The sequence below is a fragment of the Mus caroli genome, chromosome 15 (genome assembly GCF_900094665.2).
Source record: "Mus caroli chromosome 15, CAROLI_EIJ_v1.1, whole genome shotgun sequence".
NCBI classification, from domain to species: domain Eukaryota; kingdom Metazoa; phylum Chordata; class Mammalia; order Rodentia; family Muridae; genus Mus; species Mus caroli.
In genome coordinates this window covers 87290197-87310768 of record NC_034584.1, presented here as the reverse complement: position 1 = coordinate 87310768, position 20572 = coordinate 87290197, and the positions used below count along the sequence as shown (strand labels likewise).

At 46.2% G+C, this 20572-nt stretch overlaps 1 protein-coding gene across 5 annotated transcripts in view; it reads left to right on the top strand.

Moving 5' to 3' along the window:
• The window catches only part of Prickle1 (prickle planar cell polarity protein 1), a 94312-nt gene extending 77634 nt beyond the window's left edge, over nt 1-16678 (top strand). For 3 of the 5 annotated variants that reach the window (XM_029469806.1, XM_029469808.1, XM_029469807.1), the window contains exons 2-8: nt 3929-4116; nt 5754-5867; nt 6941-7078; nt 7544-7747; nt 10826-11012; nt 12012-12875; nt 14474-16678. In XM_029469806.1, coding sequence (XP_029325666.1) covers nt 3985-4116; nt 5754-5867; nt 6941-7078; nt 7544-7747; nt 10826-11012; nt 12012-12875; nt 14474-15330 — 2496 coding nt within the window. In that variant the 5' untranslated portion in view covers nt 3929-3984 and the 3' untranslated portion in view covers nt 15331-16678. The remainder of the gene's footprint in view (nt 1-3928; nt 4117-5753; nt 5868-6940; nt 7079-7543; nt 7748-10825; nt 11013-12011; nt 12876-14473) is intronic. The other 2 variants (XM_029469809.1, XM_021183324.2) reach the window with 1 other exon arrangement.
• The last annotated feature ends 3894 nt before the right edge of the window (nt 16679-20572 follow it).

Here is a 20572-nt window from a genome sequence, read left to right as displayed (position 1 = left end):
AAAAGAAAAGAAGTTTAAAAGAAAGAAAGAAAACACTTTAGAGCAGCAGTCCTCAACCTGTGGCCACAAACCCCGCAGGGGTCTCATGTCAGACATTTTGCATATCAGATCTTTATGTTACAATTCATAACTGTAGTAAAGTCACAGTTCTGAAGTGTCAAAATAATCTTATGGTTGGGGGTCAGCAAGGTGTGAGGAACTGCATTAAAGGGCCGCAGCATGAGGAAGGCTGAGGACCGTTGCTCTGGAGAAGCAAGGCAAAGGCTGAGTTGTACATCTAAGGTCGGTCAGAACACTAGCTCTTAGTTGTCTCAAGTAGACTAGAGAGGAAAATGATGGCCAGTGACCAAACTTAGAGTCAAGCTGCCATCTGGGTTGACTGACACCTTCAAGTCCTGAATGCCTTCAGTGACTCCTGTGCTGATAGAGGGACACAGATCCTCCCTGTAACACAGTTTGTACATTTAAATTTTTATTTTTATTTTATGTATGCGAGTACACTGTAGCTGTCTTCAGACACAGCAGAAGAGGGCATCAGATCCCATTACAGATGGTTGTGAGCCACCATGTGGTTGCTGGGAATTGAACTCAGGACCTCTGGAAGAGTAGTCAGTGCTCTTAACCGCTGAGCCATCTCTCCAGCCCCCAGTTTGTACTTTCAAGCTTTGCCTGGTTTACAAAATACTGAAAGCGACAGATTTCAAAGTAATTGGTCATGGATAAGGCTACATACTAACAGATAACCATAGTGGGATTCAAAATATGACCACATCCAGCCAGGGATGTTGGCGCACGCCTCTGGTCCTAACCCTCAGGATGCAGAGGCAGGTGGATCTCTGTAATTTTTGAGCTGAAGCCAAGACGTCTGACCTGCAGGGCAGTTCCAGGACAGCCACAGCTACATAGCAAGACCCTGTTCTGAAAACAACAGAAAAGAAACAAAGTCCATGACAACCAGGAGAAAAACACCTGCAGGGAACTAGCACATCAGAGGTCAAAAGACTGGACTACAGCTCCTACACTGGGATAACCCCAGTCTTCCCTCATTCCAGGTGAACAGCGGGTTTCTAGGTCACCCGGCTGGATTCTGTTTGCTGTTTCTGGAATTCTGAAGAGTGGGCACTTTTCACTGTGCTCAAAATGAAAACAAGTTACCAGCCACAGGCTCAGTCCCATGAATTACACACAGGCTGCCAGGAAAGAAACGAGGGCAATACACAATAGAATTTGTAACCATTCCTCTTACATTGGCTACTTTTACTTAACATCCGGGCTCCTACTGGATTGTCACTTGTCTCCTTAATTTTTGTTTTTTAAATTTTTATGTGATTGGGTGTTTTGCCTGCATGTGTATATGTCTTACACTATGTGTCTCTGCCTGGTTCCCAAGGAAGACGGAAGAAAGCATCTTGGGTCAGATGCTCTCTTGACAAGTATACGATGATGGAGAAGCCATACAGCTGCAGGCTGGTGTGCGTGGTTCTTTTCAAATGAGTGAAATGGTGAAAGGAGCTAGCTAGTTTCCAAGAGAGGGGTGAGAAAAGACAAAGGAGAGGCGTGGAAGCGTTAACACTTCCTGTGGCTTAGAGGCTGCGAGGATCACTCCCAAGATAATCCCTAAAAAGTACACCAACTCTGCCAACCTCCAGCTTGCTTCTCCCTCTGATGACTCTGGTTCTAAGGCTCCTTTAACTCCTTGCCGCTGGAGGCTTCATACTGCATTTAAATATTTAAATGCTAATGGTAGCAGGTACTGTGGCTACACCACCCGGTAAAACTGGAAGCTAACATTGGGATAAAAGTGGATCTCTGCTTTCCCTTTATGTTGTCAAGAAAAGAAGTCCCCAGCGTAGTTTGTTGAAAGGCTGGACTAAAACCTGTGAGAGTTTGTGGTTTAAAATGGGGCCACTGCATCCAAGTGACATGTCACACGATTTACGCCCATCAGGATAGGGGCTCATCCCACATTCTCAGAGAGTCAAGCTGTAAGACGGGATTCAGACCTTTGGTTTAGGAGGCAGAAAACATGGTCTATCATTTGCAGAGCTTTTGTTTTATTTTTCTAGTTTTGAAAATAGAGTAACATTTAATTTTTAGGCTCTTTTTAAAAAAATATTTATATTCTGTTGTTTTCCTCCTACCCCACCCTCCCCACCCCCCAGCCAGGTTTGGCAGCAGACAAATGCTCCCTGGTTCAAAATTCAGGTTAAATTGCATCGAAAGTACCAGTTCTCCTGGTGAGAGCCATGAGTTACTAATTAAAGTCTTAATCCCTAGTCCTCTTCCTTTGACACACAGGGGCGGATCTTACAGGGCAAAAGGGAAAGACCCAAGCTGTCTTCTGACTTTCATTAACACGTCCCCTTTTATTGAGGGGGTGGAGGAATGCACCTCTGTTTCCAGTCTTTGCTAAGACGTGAATTGTCTGCACCTGTGTGCCACGGCTGGGTCAGAGGTGAGAACCCCCGCCACCGTGGAGTCGGAAATGAGGCTGCCTGCCCTTCTGTTGGGGTGCCTGAAAGCCCATTTACTGGCTGGGGCGGTATCTTGCTGAGTCACCATTTCTCCTGCAGGAATGACTGCAGCCATGAGGCAGGTGCTCTTTTAACTCTGCCCCTTTGTGAGCTGTTCTCAAGTTTGAAGTTTAAAATGTCCTTGGATATTTTGCTAGCGGTGTATTTTAACAAGTGACTCCCCTGACCCCACCAACACTAAGAATTTAGTGTTGCACTGAGAGAATTGCTGAAACATCATTGTACCTCGGTCTGGGATTGGTTAGGATTTAAAGACAGAGGGATTAGGCTTTAACTCTCATACAGGAGGCATTTGCCATCCTGGAACCCTCTCTGTAAATTGACTGGATCGGACTAATATTTTTTTTAATTTGTATTAATATTTATTTTATGTGCATTGGTGTTTTGCCTGCATGTATGTTTGAAGGTGCCAGATCTCTAGAATTGGAACTCTAGCCAGTTGTGGGCTGCCATGTGGGTGCTGAGAATTGAAGTCAGGTCTTCTAGAAGAGCAGCCAGAGCCCTTAACCACTGAGCTATCTCTCCGGCCCCCCAACACACAAACTTCTTTATATCAAAATATGTCAGGATCAAAACATTTAAAGAAAACTAGAATTGTGAAGGTTCTTGTTTTCCTTCTTAGTGCCTCATGTGTGAGCGATGATTTTTAAGAACTATACGACAAAGGGATAACACACCGTGCTACCAAAGCCAACATCTCAGCCTCAGGACCACTCCTTGACACCTTCAGTACCCTTTTTCTGAGACAGCTTTCTTATTCAGAAATTTAACACCTCACTTTGGCTGGTTCCATTTCACACCCAATAAGCCTTCCTAAATGTTGGTTGATAATGAGATTAAACAATCAAGTCACCAAGCTGGACAGGTCTATGACCTGGCACTGTATCCTGTATTCCGAGGGCATTCACTGACTGCCTGTCCTGGGTGTAAAAGCTTGATGTCAGGAATTAGAAGTTTAAACTGTACGGTTTACTTCAGGGATACCACTCTCGGCTGTCTCTGCTGCCTCCACTGGAAAACTTGCTTAGGAAATCTGGGGGACTGAGCAGGGTCTCTGCGGCCAGCTTTCTGGGCACGGCAGAGAGCCCAGTTCACTTCTGTTTAAACTCTTACACCTCGCAGGATCTCACGCATAGGTAAACGAGTCAAGCAGAGCCATCCCCTTACTCGAGCAAGAAGTATCCTTTAAAGGTAACAGAGAGCACTAGCCTGGTGGCCCGTTTTCTTTGGTACTGAGCTGGTTAAAGGAGTCACTTCCTAATTGCCTGAGTGGCACCGGGGCTTGAAGTCAGCAAACCCAGATGTTTGGTTCACTGTCTCTGAGCCCATCTGTATGTAAACTCTTGGTAGAGAAGCCTTGCCTTTTAACACCGCGCCTTCTATGTCACCCACAGCAGCTGTCTTTTGGATGTCCTGTGACTAAGAAGCCAGCTTTTAAAACTTCATTATTATGCCTTTGGAGATGGAACCCAAAATGAGCAAACTGGTCTTCGGGTGCCAGAGAAGTTCCACATCAGACGATGATTCCGGCTGTGCGCTTGAGGAGTATGCATGGGTCCCACCGGGCCTCAGGCCCGAGCAGGTAGGTAGGAAGCAAAGCGGTCTGTCCCCTTTGATGCGCTTTCCAGGGAAATGTGGACCCTCTCTTCTCCCTGGCTGGCTTTGCTGTCTAAGGTCTGGTTTGGTTTCAGTAATGCCCTCCTTCTGCCATAGTGATTAATGCAAATGCAGGGCACCATAGGCGTTCCTGATAGGACTTTCACAAGTCACTTTTTAGGGAAGAGAAACATTCCTCATTTGGAGTTTTGTTTTTTTGTTTTTAAATGGTAGGTGGGGTGGGGGAGGGGTGTTTGTCTCTTGGAATGGGGTCTCACTGTGTAGTCCTGGCTTGCCTCCAACTCACAGAACTCGGAGATCTGCCTTCCTATGCCTCCCAAGTGCTGAAAATTAAAGGTGTGTGCCACTATTACATGTCTCAAAGCTTCAGTAAGGACAAAAGGAAATAAAAGGACCACCCACCTCCAGGCCAGTTCTCCACAACGCCCCTCTACCGAAGAGGAATGTGGTGTTGCTGATAAACATGGCCTTTGACAACTACAGTGGGGATCAGAGACACATCATTGTGGCACTTCCTTTGTTTCTCTGTTTTAAAGATGGGAGCGATCTGCCTGCCTGTTTTTATTTCCCAATATCCTTACGATGGGGTTATTAAAAACGGTTGGTAGATCCTGTACAGGCAAAGGTATCCTTCAGAATAGAAGATGCCACCAGTTCCGTGCCTGATTATGAGTTACTGTTCTTTGAGCCGTGGAAGGGAACCCCTTTTGAGATAGGGAATCTTGGCCTGGAGAGATGGCTCAGCAGTTAAGAGCACTGACCACTCTTCCAGAGGTCCTGAGTTCAAATCCCAGCAACCACATGGTGGCTCACAACCATCCATAATGGGATCCAATGATAGTAACCGTAAGCTTCTAGAATAGAGGAAGGAAAATTATGCTGGTGTAGCAGTTAGGGAAGTGGAGTTTTGACGAACTATTTCGTAGAGATGATCCTTCATGTCTTTGGATGGCATGTGTTTGTAGGTCTGCTTCTAGCAGACAAGTCCCAGGTCCCTTAACTCCTTTTTTTTTTTTAAAAAACTTGAATGCCTTTGGTTCCATCTCAGCAATGCAGGATCCTGTGTTCATCTTTTAGGATGCTCCTAAAAGACAACAATCAGATTAGCTCAGCATCACCCTTCTCCTGCTTCCTTGGGGAAAGTGAAGCTGGATACTGCAGATCCCACCCGTGACAGCCTGCCATGCCGAGGCTGGAGAGAAGGGTAGAATTCAGAGAGAAAACTGAGTCTGTCTGTGTTGGATCTTGTCGCACAGCCTGTGTGGTCACTTACAGAAGTCACCCAGCACTCTCCCCTTGACCCCTCAGCTGACCTTTGCAAGACTGGGGAAGAAGAGTCACCATAAATGTGCACATTTGATAGCGCATAATTTATGGCGCCCTTAATTGTCACTACAAATTGCATTCCCGAGGAGCAATTTAGCAGCTGGATGCTAGTGGATGCTAGCAGATGCAGGTTTGCACCTCTGCTGAGTTGGCTCAGCTGGTCCCCTCATTAGCTGCAGGAGGCCAAGCCCTGGAAAGGAGGGAAGGATAAAGGCAGGCGGCTCAGCCCTTCCTCCTGTGTACTGATGTCACCATGCCCTGCTTCTGCCTCCACAGATCCAGCTCTATTTCGCTTGCTTGCCAGAGGAAAAGGTTCCTTATGTTAACAGCCCTGGGGAGAAACACAGGATTAAACAGCTCCTGTACCAGTTGCCTCCACACGATAACGAGGTACAGTAACAGGAGGAAAGCTAATTAGTAAAAAGAAAATAAACAGTAAGCATCCAGGGGTCTTTCCGAAGTCCCAGCTCGGCCTCTCTTAAAATGCACTCTAAAAATACAGCTTCTCTCTCTCTCTCTTTCTCTCTCTCTCTTTCTTTCTCTCTTTCTTTCTCTTTCTCTCTCTTTCTCTCTCTCTCTTTCTTCCTAGAGAAGAGAGAGAGAACACCACCATAGCAGGAAGCCCCACACGGGTTGTTTCTGATAGTGTTTTCAGCCACCCACCAATTAATTATCAGGAGCGGTTCCTTCCATGTGCAGGGTGGGCACCTCAGGGTGTTTCAGGATTGACCTGAGCACCAGTAGAATGTGGAGTGAGAACAGCCAGTTTTAGCCTTCAGAGAAAGGTGGGATCTTTCCTGCAATCAGTTCACATTCAGAAAAGAATAAGCCATGCCTGTTCTGTCAGATAGCACGCCTCTTTTCTAAAGACCTAGGTCCATTCTACCTTCCTTTCTTCTTTCTTTCTTTCTTTCTTTCTTTCTTTCTTTCTTTCTTTCTCTCTCTCTCTCTCTCTCTCTCTCTCTCTCTCTCTCTCTCTTTCTTTCTTTCTTTCTTTCTTTCTTTCTTTCTTTCTTTCTTTCTATTTGAGACAGGGTCTAGATCTGAATCTGTAGCCCAGGCTGGCTTCAAACTCCTAAAGATCTACAGGTCTTGGGCTGGTGAGATGGCTCAACAGTTAAGAGCACTGACTGCTCTTCCAGAGGTCCTGAGTTCAAATCCTAGCAACCACATGGTGGCTCATAACCATCTGTAACAAGATCTGATGCCCTCTTCTGGTGTGTCTGAAGACAACTACAGTGTACTTACATACAATAAATAAATCTTTAAAAAAAAAAAAATCTACAGGTCTCTAGGTCATGGGTGCCTGGGATAGAAAGCCTGTGTGTTGCTTCGCCCAGCCATGCCAACTGAGGGTTATAGGCAGGGCAGCTAGGCTTCCTGTTTGACTTCTTGAAACTCTGGGAAGGAAGTACTGTAAGGATGGCCCTCCATGATGCACTTCTGTCCTCTCTCCTCTGAAGGTGCGCTACTGCCAGTCTTTGAGCGAAGAGGAGAAAAAGGAGCTGCAGGTGTTCAGTGCTCAGAGGAAGAAAGAAGCTCTGGGGAGAGGAACCATCAAACTCTTGTCCAGAGCTGTGATGCACGCCGTGTGTGAGCAGGTAGGCCCTTTCTAGAGTGAGCAGAGGGTTGGTGGGAGCGGCAGAGGGTGGCCCAGAGGGTAGGTGATGGCTGCCGTGAATGCACACCCTAGCTTCTTACTCACTCTGCTGTGTGACCACAGGAGTCAGTCTCTTTGAACAAAACTGGTTCTTGCAGGGGGCAAACCCTGTAGTTAAAACATATCGAAATAATGAAGACATTTTGACCCCCTCACTAATGATTCTCAGTAGAAAACACACCCACAGGAAAGCCTCTATGACTAGGGATCGCCTCAGACACACTAGACAGAGCTGGGAAGAGTGGCTGCATAAGGTGTATTGAAGGTGGGATAGCCATTCAATCACCAGCAGGAGTAGACAGAAATTAAAGCTGCCCTAACACACCATTATTTTCAAGTGGGAAAAGCTGAAAACCCAGTAATTTAGGTGAAGGACTGTTTTTTAACTTCAAGTCTTTGTTTTCAGTGTGGGCTGCAGATGAATGGAGGGGAGGTAGCCGTGTTCGCCTCCCGTGCGGGTCCTGGAGTATGCTGGCACCCGTCCTGCTTTGTCTGCTTCACGTGTAATGAACTACTGGTCGACCTCATCTATTTCTACCAGGATGGAAAAATCCACTGTGGCAGGCACCACGCTGAACTGCTCAAACCTCGGTGCTCAGCCTGTGATGAGGTAAAAAAAAAAAAAAAAAAAAAAAGTTCACCCCTTAATGATGGAAAAATAAGCCAATGGCCAATATTCCACTGTTCCCAACTAAGCAAAATACATGGCTCTCCCGCTTTTGTTCTGTATGGGTATGTTTAAGATAAAGCTGCCCCTTCTCACTGGAATTCTATCTAGGTAGCTAGTAAATAGAGGGCAGCGGGTTCTTCTGCTTGCCCATGATGCTGCTGTCTCTGAAATGCAGGGAAAAGACACTACTGCCCAGGAATATGCAGGATATGATCTTTTGTTTCTCAAACACAGGAAGGAAAGAACTCAAATGTAGTAGACATGTTGCGTAAGATATGGACAGACAGACTGGGTCAGTAGAGGGCATAGCAGAAGACAGATGGCTGTGTAAAAGGCATTTCTTCCTCTTACATTATTATTCTTGTTACTTACAAAGTTTTTGGCACTTTTGAAATGGTCCCATGAAGCTAAGCAGGTCTCAAACTTACTATGTAGCTGAAATGAACTATAGAATTCCTTATCCTCCTGCCTCCACCTTCCTAGAGTTGGGAAAATAGATAAATACCATGATGTCTACCAAGCTTCTTATTTTAAAGTAACTTTATGAAAAAGTTGACAAGATACTCTAGAGAGCCCCTAAACACCATTCTTCCAGCTCCTGGTGCTGGCATCTTCCATCACCTTGGGGTGTGTCTTAGTTAGGGTTTTACTGCTGTGAACAGATACCATGACCAAGGCAACTCTTAAAAGTACAACATTTCATTGGGGCTGGCTTACAGGTTCAGAGATTCAGTCCATTATCATCAAGGCAAGAACATGCAGCATCCAAGCAGGCATGGTGCAGGAGGAGCTGAGAGTTCTACAGCTTTATCTGAAGTCTGCTAGCAGAAGACTGACTCCCAGGCAGCTAGGATGAGGGTCTTAACGCCCATATCCACAGTGACACCCCTATTCCAACAGGGCCACACCTCCTAATAGTGCTGCTTCCTGGGCCAAACATATACAAACTGTCACAGGGTGGATAGAAAGAGCAAGAACCACCATTCGTGTAAGAGCAGGGCTTATACCAATAGGCTCTATTTAGATTTCCTTTTTCATGGTTGGAGGCATCGGTGAGTTTATTTTAATCATAGTGCTCAGAGGAAATATGACACAACAAGGGTTAAAGATGAAATAATGCTTAAAATTAAGTTTAGAAGTTAAGAATATATGAGCCTTAAAAGAGGTGGGAGCCTCCTGTAGCCCAGGTTGGCTTCAAACTCATTTAGGGTATGGCCTTGGCCCTCCTCCTGCTTTAACTTCCCAGGTCATCTTCTGGGTCCTTCTAATATCCCGAGATGCAGCCCAGGGTTCCTCACTGTCTCTTCTTGGTCGTCTCCCGCCTGAGCCAGAAAGCTTATAAACCCATGCATCTAACACATTTCAAGTCCTTCGTGCACAGGTGGACCCGTGGTGTCAAACGAAGCATTTTCTGCTCAGCTGCTCACACAGTCACAGCTCCGCCATAGCTCTGTGCGCAGCCCACAGACCTTTACTTCACTTAAAACATTACAGAGACCAAGTTACTTGACTGCTAGCAGATGCTGCTGCCAAAATCTTCCCCAGAAACAAAAGTGTGACAAATGAATTCTACCTCCATGAAGAAATGGTCTATCACGTTTAAGCAAACATTTATTTAGTTTACCTTTCAACGCTGTCAGTTTATATTCTTGTAGACAGATTTATGTCAGTGAAATGAAAACACTGGATGAAGCCAATACCGATTTGTAGCTGTCTTTAATAGACACACATTTTGTAGCAGAGGTGACTGTTTCTTTCTCACATATTTGATGAACGCCAAGAGTAACACACAATATAACTAGGTCAGTGGGTCAGACCATTTATGATTACAAAGCTATATATGCTCATCACATGCTGGTGGTCCCAGCACTCAGGAGGAGGCAGAGGCAGGTGGATCTCAGACTTCCAGGACAGCTTGGTCTACAAAGCGAGTTCCAGGACAGCCAGGGCTATATAGCGAAAACCTGTCTTGAAAAGCACAAATAAAGCAATATGCTCTTCAGACGGCACAAACCAAACAGGTAGAAAAGTACTGCTCTTTAGAAGTCCTCAGTCTAATAAAGATTAACAAGGGAAGGGCAGAAAATAAGAGCAAGCCGGGCCGTGGTGGCGCACGCCTTTGATCCCAGCACTTGGGAGGCAGAGACAGGCGGATTTCTGAGTTCGAGGCCAGCCTGGTCTACAAAGTGAGTTCCAGGACATCCAGGGCTACACAGAGAAATCCTGTCTCGTAAACTAGAGAAAAAAAAAAAAAAAAAAAGAAAGAAATGAAATGAGAGCAACTGTAGAACATACTACAAGCTAACCTTCCAAATCACAGACTCCTGTCAATGTGATGCTACCCTTCATTCTTTCCTCTTTCCCCTGTAAAAGCTTCCAATGCAAACAAGCGAAATCGCACAGCTTAGGGCTGGTCTTCCCTTGCCCAGACCCTCCTTCCTTTCTGTTGACACTGCTGCTGTGCAGGCGTTCACACCAGCCTCTCACATTCTACACACCACAGCCCAACTCTGTCCTGGAAACTCAGTTTGTCTCTTGTTTCTAAGTCCTGGGAGCAAGAGCTTTTCCGTGTGGGGTCTGGGTCCATGTCTGGGTGCCCTGTCAATGTGCCGCTCTCCTGCTCTGTCACGTCTCACTCCACCCCACGTACCATTTCCTCCATCTTCTCTCCTCACTCTTGGGTCTCATCCAGTCAGCCCTACTTGCTCTGAAGTACCCCGAAGAGGCCAGTGCCATGTAGCTGGGCAGAGATGTGGTACACAGCATTCTATAGCGACACACACACACACACACACACACACAAACTCTCCTCACTTCTTCCTTTCCTGAATGACTTAAAGGATTACAGCCACCACAAAGGCCACCTCCAACAAGAATGTCACCACAGAGTGAACCCCTGAGATGGCACCTGCACCAGGGCCTTTGTGCTCAGAGCCAGTGCCATCCATGCAGGGTGGAGCTTTGACATGATGGCCCATGCTGATCCTCCATCCCGCACCCCTGTGTTCCTTTTCAAAGATCATTTTTGCTGATGAGTGCACAGAAGCCGAGGGTCGCCACTGGCACATGAAGCATTTCTGCTGCCTGGAATGTGAAACCGTCCTGGGAGGGCAGAGATATATCATGAAGGACGGCCGCCCCTTCTGCTGTGGCTGCTTCGAGTCTCTCTACGCTGAGTACTGCGAAACCTGTGGGGAGCATATTGGTGAGTGTTGCTCCCACCCACCCACGCACGCTGTCTGCCCCGTCACACAGCCACTGCCATCTGCGCTTACCCACACGGCCTTGCTTCTTTAACGCTTGTGAAAATTTAGGTATGACTTACACGATGGCCCTCCCGAGACTGTCAGATGAATACTGGATTCTGATTATTCAGAGCAGCAATCACAGAATCGGCGAATGCCAATACCAAGTGAACTGTGATTCTGGGGAAGGTCACAGTGGAAGTTCCCATGAGCCTCTGGGGAGTGTCTTTCTTTTTTGTGGTGTGTTAGGGATGAAATCCAGGGTGTTGCACATTTGCACATATTAGAAAGGCCCTAGGTCACACAGTCTATTAACATAGAGGCTTCATGTGTGGTTGAGACATTTCATTGAAAATATTACTGGTGGCAAGTCAATGCTGAGCTCTTAGCCAACAGCAGGTGGCTCATGGTTAGAACTTATATAATGCCTGTATCTGCATGTGAATAGATACATGTGTACGAACACTAGACAGTGCTTCATCATTATGCCCCGAGCCACCTTCAATAGCACAAGTATCGACAAAAAGGGCACAGAAATACAAAAGTCACATCACTGAACACATCAAGTGCAGGAGACCTGATTACCGTACGCGTGGAAAAGCCAAAGGCTGCCTCGGTGAGGGACGTATTGGTTGATTTAAATCTTCCTCGCTCTGCATCACTGGCAGTGTTATGGCTACCAAATTGGGGATTAGAAATAATTTTTTTTGAATAGATACATTGGAAAACACATTATCTGTAACATAAGAAAAGTTAACTGAGCATCTGTTACCCATACCTGACCAAGGCAGCACAGAGCCAGATGTGTGGTGCACATCTGCAGCCCCAGCACTCAGACCCAACCTGGGTTCGTGGCTGGCTGGGACCACACAGCGAGACCTTGCCTTAAAACATTTCCATCGCCCACACTCCACACCTTTGCACAGCCCCTAATTGTTTTTCTATCCTTTAAAAACCAGGTGTGGACCATGCACAGATGACCTACGACGGGCAGCACTGGCATGCCACAGAGGCCTGCTTTTCCTGTGCGCAGTGTAAGGCCTCTTTGCTGGGATGCCCCTTCCTCCCGAAACAAGGTCAGATTTACTGCTCCAAGACCTGCAGCCTTGGGGAAGACATCCACGCCTCCGACTCCTCCGACTCCGCCTTCCAGTCAGCCCGATCCAGAGACTCTCGCAGGAGCGTGAGGATGGGCAGAAGCAGCCGCTCCGCCGACCAGTGCCGACAGTCTCTTCTCCTGTCTCCCGCCCTGAACTACAAGTTCCCGGGTCTCTCTGGCAACGCTGACGACACCCTTTCCCGGAAGCTGGATGACGTGAGTCTCTCCAGGCAGGGAGCAGGTTTCGCTAATGAGGAATTCTGGAAAGCCAGAGTAGAGCAGGAAGCCTCCGAAGACCCCGAAGAATGGGCTGAGCATGAAGATTATATGACGCAGCTCCTGCTCAAGTTCGGCGATAAAAACCTCTTCCAGCAGCAGACGAGCGAGGTGGATCCGAGAGCCAGCGAGCACTGGCTACCCGACAACATGGTTACGAATAAGCCCGAGGTAAAGCCGAATCACCAGAGCCTCGCGAGTAAAAAGTATCAGTCTGATATGTACTGGGCCCAGTCCCAAGACGGGCTGGGTGACTCTGCCTACGGCAGCCATCCAGGCCCCGCCAGCAGCCGCAGGCTGCAAGAGCTAGATCTGGACCACGGTGCTGCGGGATATAATCATGACCAAAGCCAGTGGTATGAAGACTCCCTGGAGTGTCTATCTGACTTGAAACCAGAACAGAGTGTCCGGGATTCTATGGATTCTTTGGCGTTGTCCAACATCACAGGTATGTCATCCAAGGGCTGTGGGGGGTTTGAAAAAGCAGGCACTAAAAGGTTGATACACTACTTACAACTGAGTGCCAGTAGGGGGCGTATTAGTTACGAGTCTGGACTAATGAAGGTGTTTCATTTGCATGCCACAGATAGTAAAGCGGACATGTCTTGTAGTTGAGGACCTAAGTGTATAACATTCTGAACATGACCTGAAAACCGATTTGGATAAGGGAAGTCTGTGTCTGGGTTGTTGGGTAGATATTCTGTATTTAGGTTATATATACCAAATGCATTTTAAGATACTAAAAGCAGCCTGAGTATAAGATTTTCAACTCTTAAAAATAAAAATTTCTGAGCTGGAGAGATGGCTTAGTGGTTAAGAGCTCTTCCGAAGGTCCTGAGTTCAAAGCCCAGCACATGGTGGCTCACAACCATCCTTCTGGTGCGTCTGAAGTCAGCTACAGTGTACTTAGATATAATAAATAAATCTTTAAAAAAGTAAAAAATAAAAATTTCTGGACGCCCCCCACCTTATAATTTGTACTTTAAGTTGGGCAGTGGTGGTACATGCCTTTAATTCCAGCACTTAGAAGGCAGAGGTAGGAGGAGAGGCAGGAGGATCTCTGAAAGTTCAAAGCCAGCAGTCTACAGAGTGAATTTCTAGACAGACAGACATAGTAGCACCAGCGTGCTAGATTGCTATAACACAGCCAGGAAAGGGCCATGTGCTGTCTGCTGCCGGAGTGGTTTGTGCAGAAGGAAGAGACACTGCTCCATCCTAGCTCCTGGCCTGCCAGACATGAGTTGTATTGTAAAGGGGAGTCTATGGGAAGCATGGTGGATGACACTGTCTGCCAGGCCCCATACAATTGGGTGGAAGTGTGAAAGGCAGGGCTGGAGGTGAAGCTCAGAGGTACAGCAGGCACTTTGAGTGTACAAGGACCTTCATTTAACCCATGGTTCTGACAACTAAAAATGTAAGAATGTTAGACCTTGGGAATAATATGCTGAGAAACAGGTTATCTTTAAAAAGCAGGGAGTCACAGCCTTCCCAGTCTCCCCCGTTCTAATCCATAGATATATCTGAGTAACTGAGGTCCTCGACTTTGGTTTAGAATGAAGAGCTATCTGGAAGTCGAATAGTTGAAAACATGATGCAGGCCCTGGGGCTGGCCAGGCCATATAGTTTCTATACAAGCTACTCAGTTCTGCCCCGGGAGGAAGCAGTCCTAGACAGCATCTGGGCAGATATGTACAGCTGTGCTCACATGAGACTACATAGAGCAGGCTGCTGGTCTCAGTCTAAGATGAAGACCACCCACACTGAAGGGGTTCTGTTAACAAATGGATGGACAGCTTCTATTGTGATTAGGTGCTCATGTCTGCTGCTCACGTCCTGTGCTAGAACAATCTGTTGGTTTCCTAGTAGCATTAATAAGATTCCTGCTTCTCAGTTGCTAAACAATACACAGTGCCTTCCTCTGGTGTGCTTTAATCGGATGATGAAATAGGAACTTTTCCTTGAAATGCTCTCTGGGTCACAGTCAACAGCTCCGACAATGTTATTAGGGCAGGTGAGAATCACATTGTGTTTTGGGTTCTGTTGCAGGGGCATCAGTGGATGGAGAAAGCAAGCCAAGACCGTCATTATACTCTCTCCAAAACTTTGAGGAGATAGAGGCGGAAGATTGTGAGAAAATGAGCAATATGGGAACTCTGAATTCTTCCATGCTGCACAGGAGTGCAGAGTCCTTAAAAAGTCTGAATTCAGAGCTGTGCCCAGAAAAAATTATACCTGAGGAAAAACCTGCGCACCTGCCGGTGCTCAGGAGATCCAAGTCTCAGTCCCGACCACAGCAGGTCAAATTTTCAGATGACGTCATTGACAACGGAAGCTACGACATCGAAATCCGGCAGCCTCCCATGAGCGAACGGACTCGGAGACGGGTGTATCACTTTGAAGAGAGGGGATCCAGGCCTCACCACCATCGCCACCGGAGAAGCAGAAAGTCGCGGTCCGACAACGCCCTGAACCTGGTCACAGAAAGGAAGTACTCTGCCAAAGACAGACTTCGGCTGTATACCCCTGATAACTATGAGAAATTCATACAGAATAAAGGCGCCCGGGAGCTCCAAGCCTACATGCAGAACGCCAACCTCTATGGCCAGTATGCCCATGCCACGTCTGATTACGCCCTGCAGAACCCAGGAATGAACCGGTTTCTGGGGCTCTACGGTGAGGATGACGACTCCTGGTGTTCGTCCTCCACGTCTTCCTCCGACTCGGAAGAAGAAGGGTATTTCCTTGGACAGCCGATCCCTCAGCCACGGCCACAGAGATTCACCTACTATACGGATGATCTTTCTAGTCCGGCTTCCGCACTGCCCACCCCACAGTTTACTCAGAGGACAACTAAATCCAAGAAGAAAAAAGGACACAAGGGCAAAAACTGTATCATTTCTTAACCAAGTAGACATGGAGAGTCTTTGTTTAAAACTTAGTCATTTAGCCTGGACTTTGACCTTGTATTCATCCTAGGAAAGTCGCTAAAATAGTGTAAAATGCTTTCTGTGGCCCCACTGTGTTTACAGTCAGATTAACACATGAAAGAGGTGGCTTCTCCAGTCTCGGTGCCATATTAACAGAGTCTTGTGCCCGTGGCAGGTAAATTACAGCCGCTTTGGTGTCTAGTCCACAAGAGAACACTCCAGAAACTGCCGGCAGGTGATTGGACAGAGTGTGTTTTAGAGGATGGATAGCCACCTTTGTAAGCAATAGTGCTTGCCGTCAACACAGTCGGGCTGGCTCAGGTCCTGACTGGTGTCTTGTGAGGCATGCGTGTCGCCATGACGACCTAGCTAACACTGTGTGTTCCATTGTGTAAGGCCAACTTGTTCTCCTTCAGCCCCCCCATTAGCCAGGTAAACATATTGTGTCACTCCCAGCCACAGGTTGAAAGGACTTGCTATTTATATGTAGTATTTCATAGACCTAAGTGTATTCCTAATTTAACGGTGCAAATATTAATGTATATACTGTACAGTTGAGATTTTAAAGCTGATATTTTTATATCCCTGAATTGCAAGAGGTTTGTTACACTGCCGTGCTAGATTTGTTAGGAACTCAGAAAACAGCATCTATGGATGAGGTGACTGCTTGTACTTTAGTCAGGGCTTCTAAGTTTAGACAGTCAGTTTATATTGCTTAGTGATGGAAAGTTGGTTTTTTGGTTTTTTTCCTTTTCTTCAATATTAAAAGAGGCTCTGTATGCATGGTGGGGCTGTGTACATACTTGGTACTAGGCCCTGTTAATCTCACAAGTGTTATTTATGGGTCAAGCTTTGTAAACTGTATAAATGTAAAAACAAACAAACAAAAAAAACAACCAAACCCCTACACATACCTCTGGAGTATCTGGTGAAACCAAGGAGAAGCTATCTGGGCGCTCTTCCCCGGGCAGGGGGAGTCTCTCAGCAGGTGAGAATGTCCACGCGATGAGCTCTTTCTGTGTAGACTTACTATGTACAGAAAGGTTATTTCTTCTGCCCTTTTCCTTCCAACTTGCTCTTGGCCTTTAAAAGCAATTTTGAAAACTGGGTTTCCAGTTGCAGTTTTAAGATTCTTCAGGAAGACTGAGCTAGACGACTCCCAAGTTCATGGGGCTCTGGGTTCAGCCGGAGAGTCGGGCTGGATTTGAACTAATGAGCGGGTAGTTTGGTCTGTGCTGTCCTTGCATTTACATCTTGGTCCTAACTAAAGGTCCCGGTGTCACCCTGGGCTATTCAGGGAGGTGTTTAATAAAGGCTTAATAAATGGTAAACCACCTTTCCGGGTCTGCATCTTCCACTCTGTTCTGGTGCTCAGGCGTGGTTACGTCCGCAGTCTTTAAAAGGTCTCTGTTAAACCCTGACTTGAGGAAAACTCTCTATGTATCAAAAGCGAAGGAAAGCTGCCTAGCCTCCAAAGGGCCAGACATGAATCTGGTAGGTGAACCTGTGGACAAGCACCCCCCAGTATCCATCCCTAGAGAGGGCAAGGCCAGGAAGGCTGCAGTGGGAAGAGGGCCTTTTGCTCTGCAGAGCACTGGCATTATTTCCAGGGTCCTGTCCACTTCAAGAGCGGGTGGGTCACTATGAAAACAAAGAGTGCGCATGGCAGGAATCCAGCCGACTGAATCAAGCAGGGAAGCTTCCTCCCACCCTTCATCTCCATAAGTAAACAGTGTTTATCCAGTTGCAGTGCCCCCTTCAGAGGTTGCAAACAGAGTGTCTCTTAAGAATTCTCCTTGAGGATGGGGGTGGAGGTCAGTTTCCAACAGAGAGGCAGCGAGCTCTGCCCCGGGACTTGCTTTTCAACCACCGTGGCTATAATCATTTGTTTCACCTCATTGCTCAATAACTGTTCTGTTTGAGGGTACTTCGTTATTCAGAAAGGTCTTTGGTTGATATACTTGAATTTCCCCATACACACACAGCACTGACACATGTACATATACACAGAGTCAGGGTTCACAGGAGAATGCACGTGGGCAGCTTTCCTGGTGTTGAAGAGTGTGAGCTCCTACATGCAGTGGCGATCTTACAGAGATGATGACTGCTGCACTGCCATGCACCCAACAGACTCACTCACTCAGGCCACACGGCACGAGTCAGCTGAAGGCGGCACCCCGTGCGCTCTACAAGTGCAATCTCAAACAATTATCTTGCTAGGGATCTAGCTGCAATCGTGCACTTTGTTTTCTTACAGAATTACATAGATTGCCAAGACTTACAGTAAATACTTCTGCTTCCTTGTCAATGGACAATGCTAACGTAACTCTGGGCTTTTAAATCTTCTCAGCACAGAGAACTCTACAGGAAGAGAAAGGAAGGCAGTTGTAGCAGTCCTCTACAGAAAGGCACTAAACTTGCAGAAAACGCCTGCCTCAATAGACCCGGTTAGAAAGAGCATCAGGTATGGTGCCCAGTCACTGGACTCCAAAGTCTGATCCAAGATAAGTATCCCTCAGGAGACTCATGCCTCTGACCCTACAGTGGAGAGACAGGTCCTCAGGACTATATGGTCTTCACTGGAGTCCCTGTAGTGTTCACGGACAAGAACTGTACAAGTATCTGGTGTCATGAGTCCATGGTCTAATTCTGCAGTGAAAGTCAGAAGTAGCAGAAGAGAGGATGTCACCTGCTTTCCCTCCTAGTAGACCCAATTGCCATCTCCAGTCCTTAAGAGCTTTAATCAAGTTAGAGCTGTCTAAGGAAGGCCCCAACACTAGTACTGTTCATAGAAACATTTGCAGATGGATGAAAAAGGAAAGTTCTTGGAGGGGTCTTCGTATCATATCAGAATAAAAAGTACAGAAAAATACACATATAGACACACACAACCAAAACCCATAAAAGCACAAAACTGGAAAAGATTATATATATATATATTTATATATATTGTATATATAATATATATATAAATACTAAATAAGAAGAAACTAAATTTTACCTCTGCAAGTGGATGTCAATTGGAGAGCTTCTTGGGGAGAGAGATGGGGGCTTATGTGCATCCAAGCCCCCAGTGCTGGGACCCCATTTGAATGGAACTTGTGCAGACCCCCGAGCATGCTGTCAATCGGAGTTCACATGTACATCAGTCCTGCTGTGTTTGGAAGGTACCGTGTCTCAGGTACCATCCTTCTCCACTGGCTTTTACAGTCTGACTCCTCTTCCACAGAGCATTCTGAGCCCATTTAGGACTCTCTGCTCTAAAATCCTTCATTCTCTGTGCATTGTCCAGCTGCGGGTCTCTGGGGTAGGATGAAGCCTTCTTTGGGTATATGCCCAAGAGCGGTGCAGCTGTATTCTGAGGCACATCTTTTCCCAGCTTCCTGAGGAACCATTACAATGACTTTCATAAGTCTGCACTCCCACTAGCAATGATGGATGCCCTCCTTTCCCCATGTCCTCGCTAACATAAACTGTCATTTATGTATCTTATCCATCTGACTGGTGGGAGCTGACGTCTGAGTCGTCATGATTTGTACCTCCTGACAACTAAGGACGTGGAACTTGGTTTTAAGGGTTTGGCAGCTATTGGTGTTTCATCTTTTGCGAACTCTCTGTTTGGATTGATGCTTCATTTTTATTTTTATTTTTAATTTTTTTTTAAAGATTTATTTATTTATTATATGTAAGTACACTGTAGCTGTCTTCAGACACACCAGAAGAGGGAGTCAGATCTTATTACAGATGGTTGTGAGCCACCATGTGGTTGCTGGGATTTGAACTCTGGACCTTCAGACGAGCAGTCGGGTGCTCTTACCCACTGAGTCATCTCACCAGCCCCCGATGCTTCATTTTTAAATCGAGTTGTTTGCTTGATGTCCAGGTTTTTTTGTTTTTGTTTTTTGTTTTTTTCTTTTTGAGTTCTTTGTACATTGGAAATGTTAGCCCTGTATCAGAGGTATAAACATTTTTTCCCATCCTGAAGCCTGACACTTTGCCTGAATGACAGTGTCCTTTGCTGCACAAAAGCTTTATGAGCAATTTATTGATTGCTGGTAAGAGATTTTTTTCGTATGCTGCATTCGTATTCAAGGTGGTGGTGTTCTACGTAATGGCCAACCTACTTTCTGGAATCATTTAACCTCCGACAATATACACGACATCTTTTATCAAAATGAATACAGTTAGTTTCCTTATTGCTAGACAGCCCAGCAGTCAGTCCTACCTGTCGGAATGAAGTGACTACTGGAAGATAGGACACTCAGAACAAGCTGATCAATCTCACAAAGTGAGGCATAGCATGTCGGACTCCAGGAATCCGGAGACCTGGGCTGGGAGACCTGAATCACATCACCGTCAGCACTTTTGCTGTAAGGATACCAGACCTCCTCAAAGGCTTCCCAGCACCTTCAGCCTTCTGGGGAGAGGAATCCCCATTCAGCATTCTGCTTTGCCTTGCAGATTTTTCAATGACCAACAGAACTGCCTGTCAGGACCAGTGGTCTTTTCTGAAGTAGCTCCAAAGAGGAAGTCACGTGAATAAACATGAAACAAGTACAGAGAGGGAGAGAGACAAACACCAAAATAAGATTTTTTTCAAATGGCCTTACAATGTGACTAATTGTGTATGTGTGTGTGTGTGTACATATATATGTATATATGTGTATATATGTATGTGTGTATATATATGTATATATGTGTGTGTGTATATATATAAAAATCCATTACACTTATTAGCAACATGTATACCAAAGAGCTCACGTGCACAGGCAGCAGGATTTGAACCAGTTGTGAACGACAACCAATTTTTTTCTATTCCGTCTAACGATTCTGATCACAGACTGGAACGATTGATCTGGTTAAAGCCCCCCTGACAGGTGCTAGCTGCAGCGACTTTGGGAGTTGTGACTTCACCCTCAGTAATTCGGGGAACAAGCAAGTTCATCAGCGAAGGATTACCTGTGAGCAGTTGCACGTGGTAGTTGAACCTTGATCACATACTGAAGTAGAGGACAGCTGCTCTTTGGAGTTTAATAAACCTTCAACATAATAAACCTGAATACATTTGAAGCTATATTCAATATGATAAAGTATATTGTATGCTACAAAAGTAGTAGAAAAAGGCGAAAGGGGCCGGAGAGATGGCTCAGCTGTTAAGAGCACTGACTGCTCTACTGAAGGTCCTGAGTTCAATTCCCAGCAACCACATGGTGGCTCA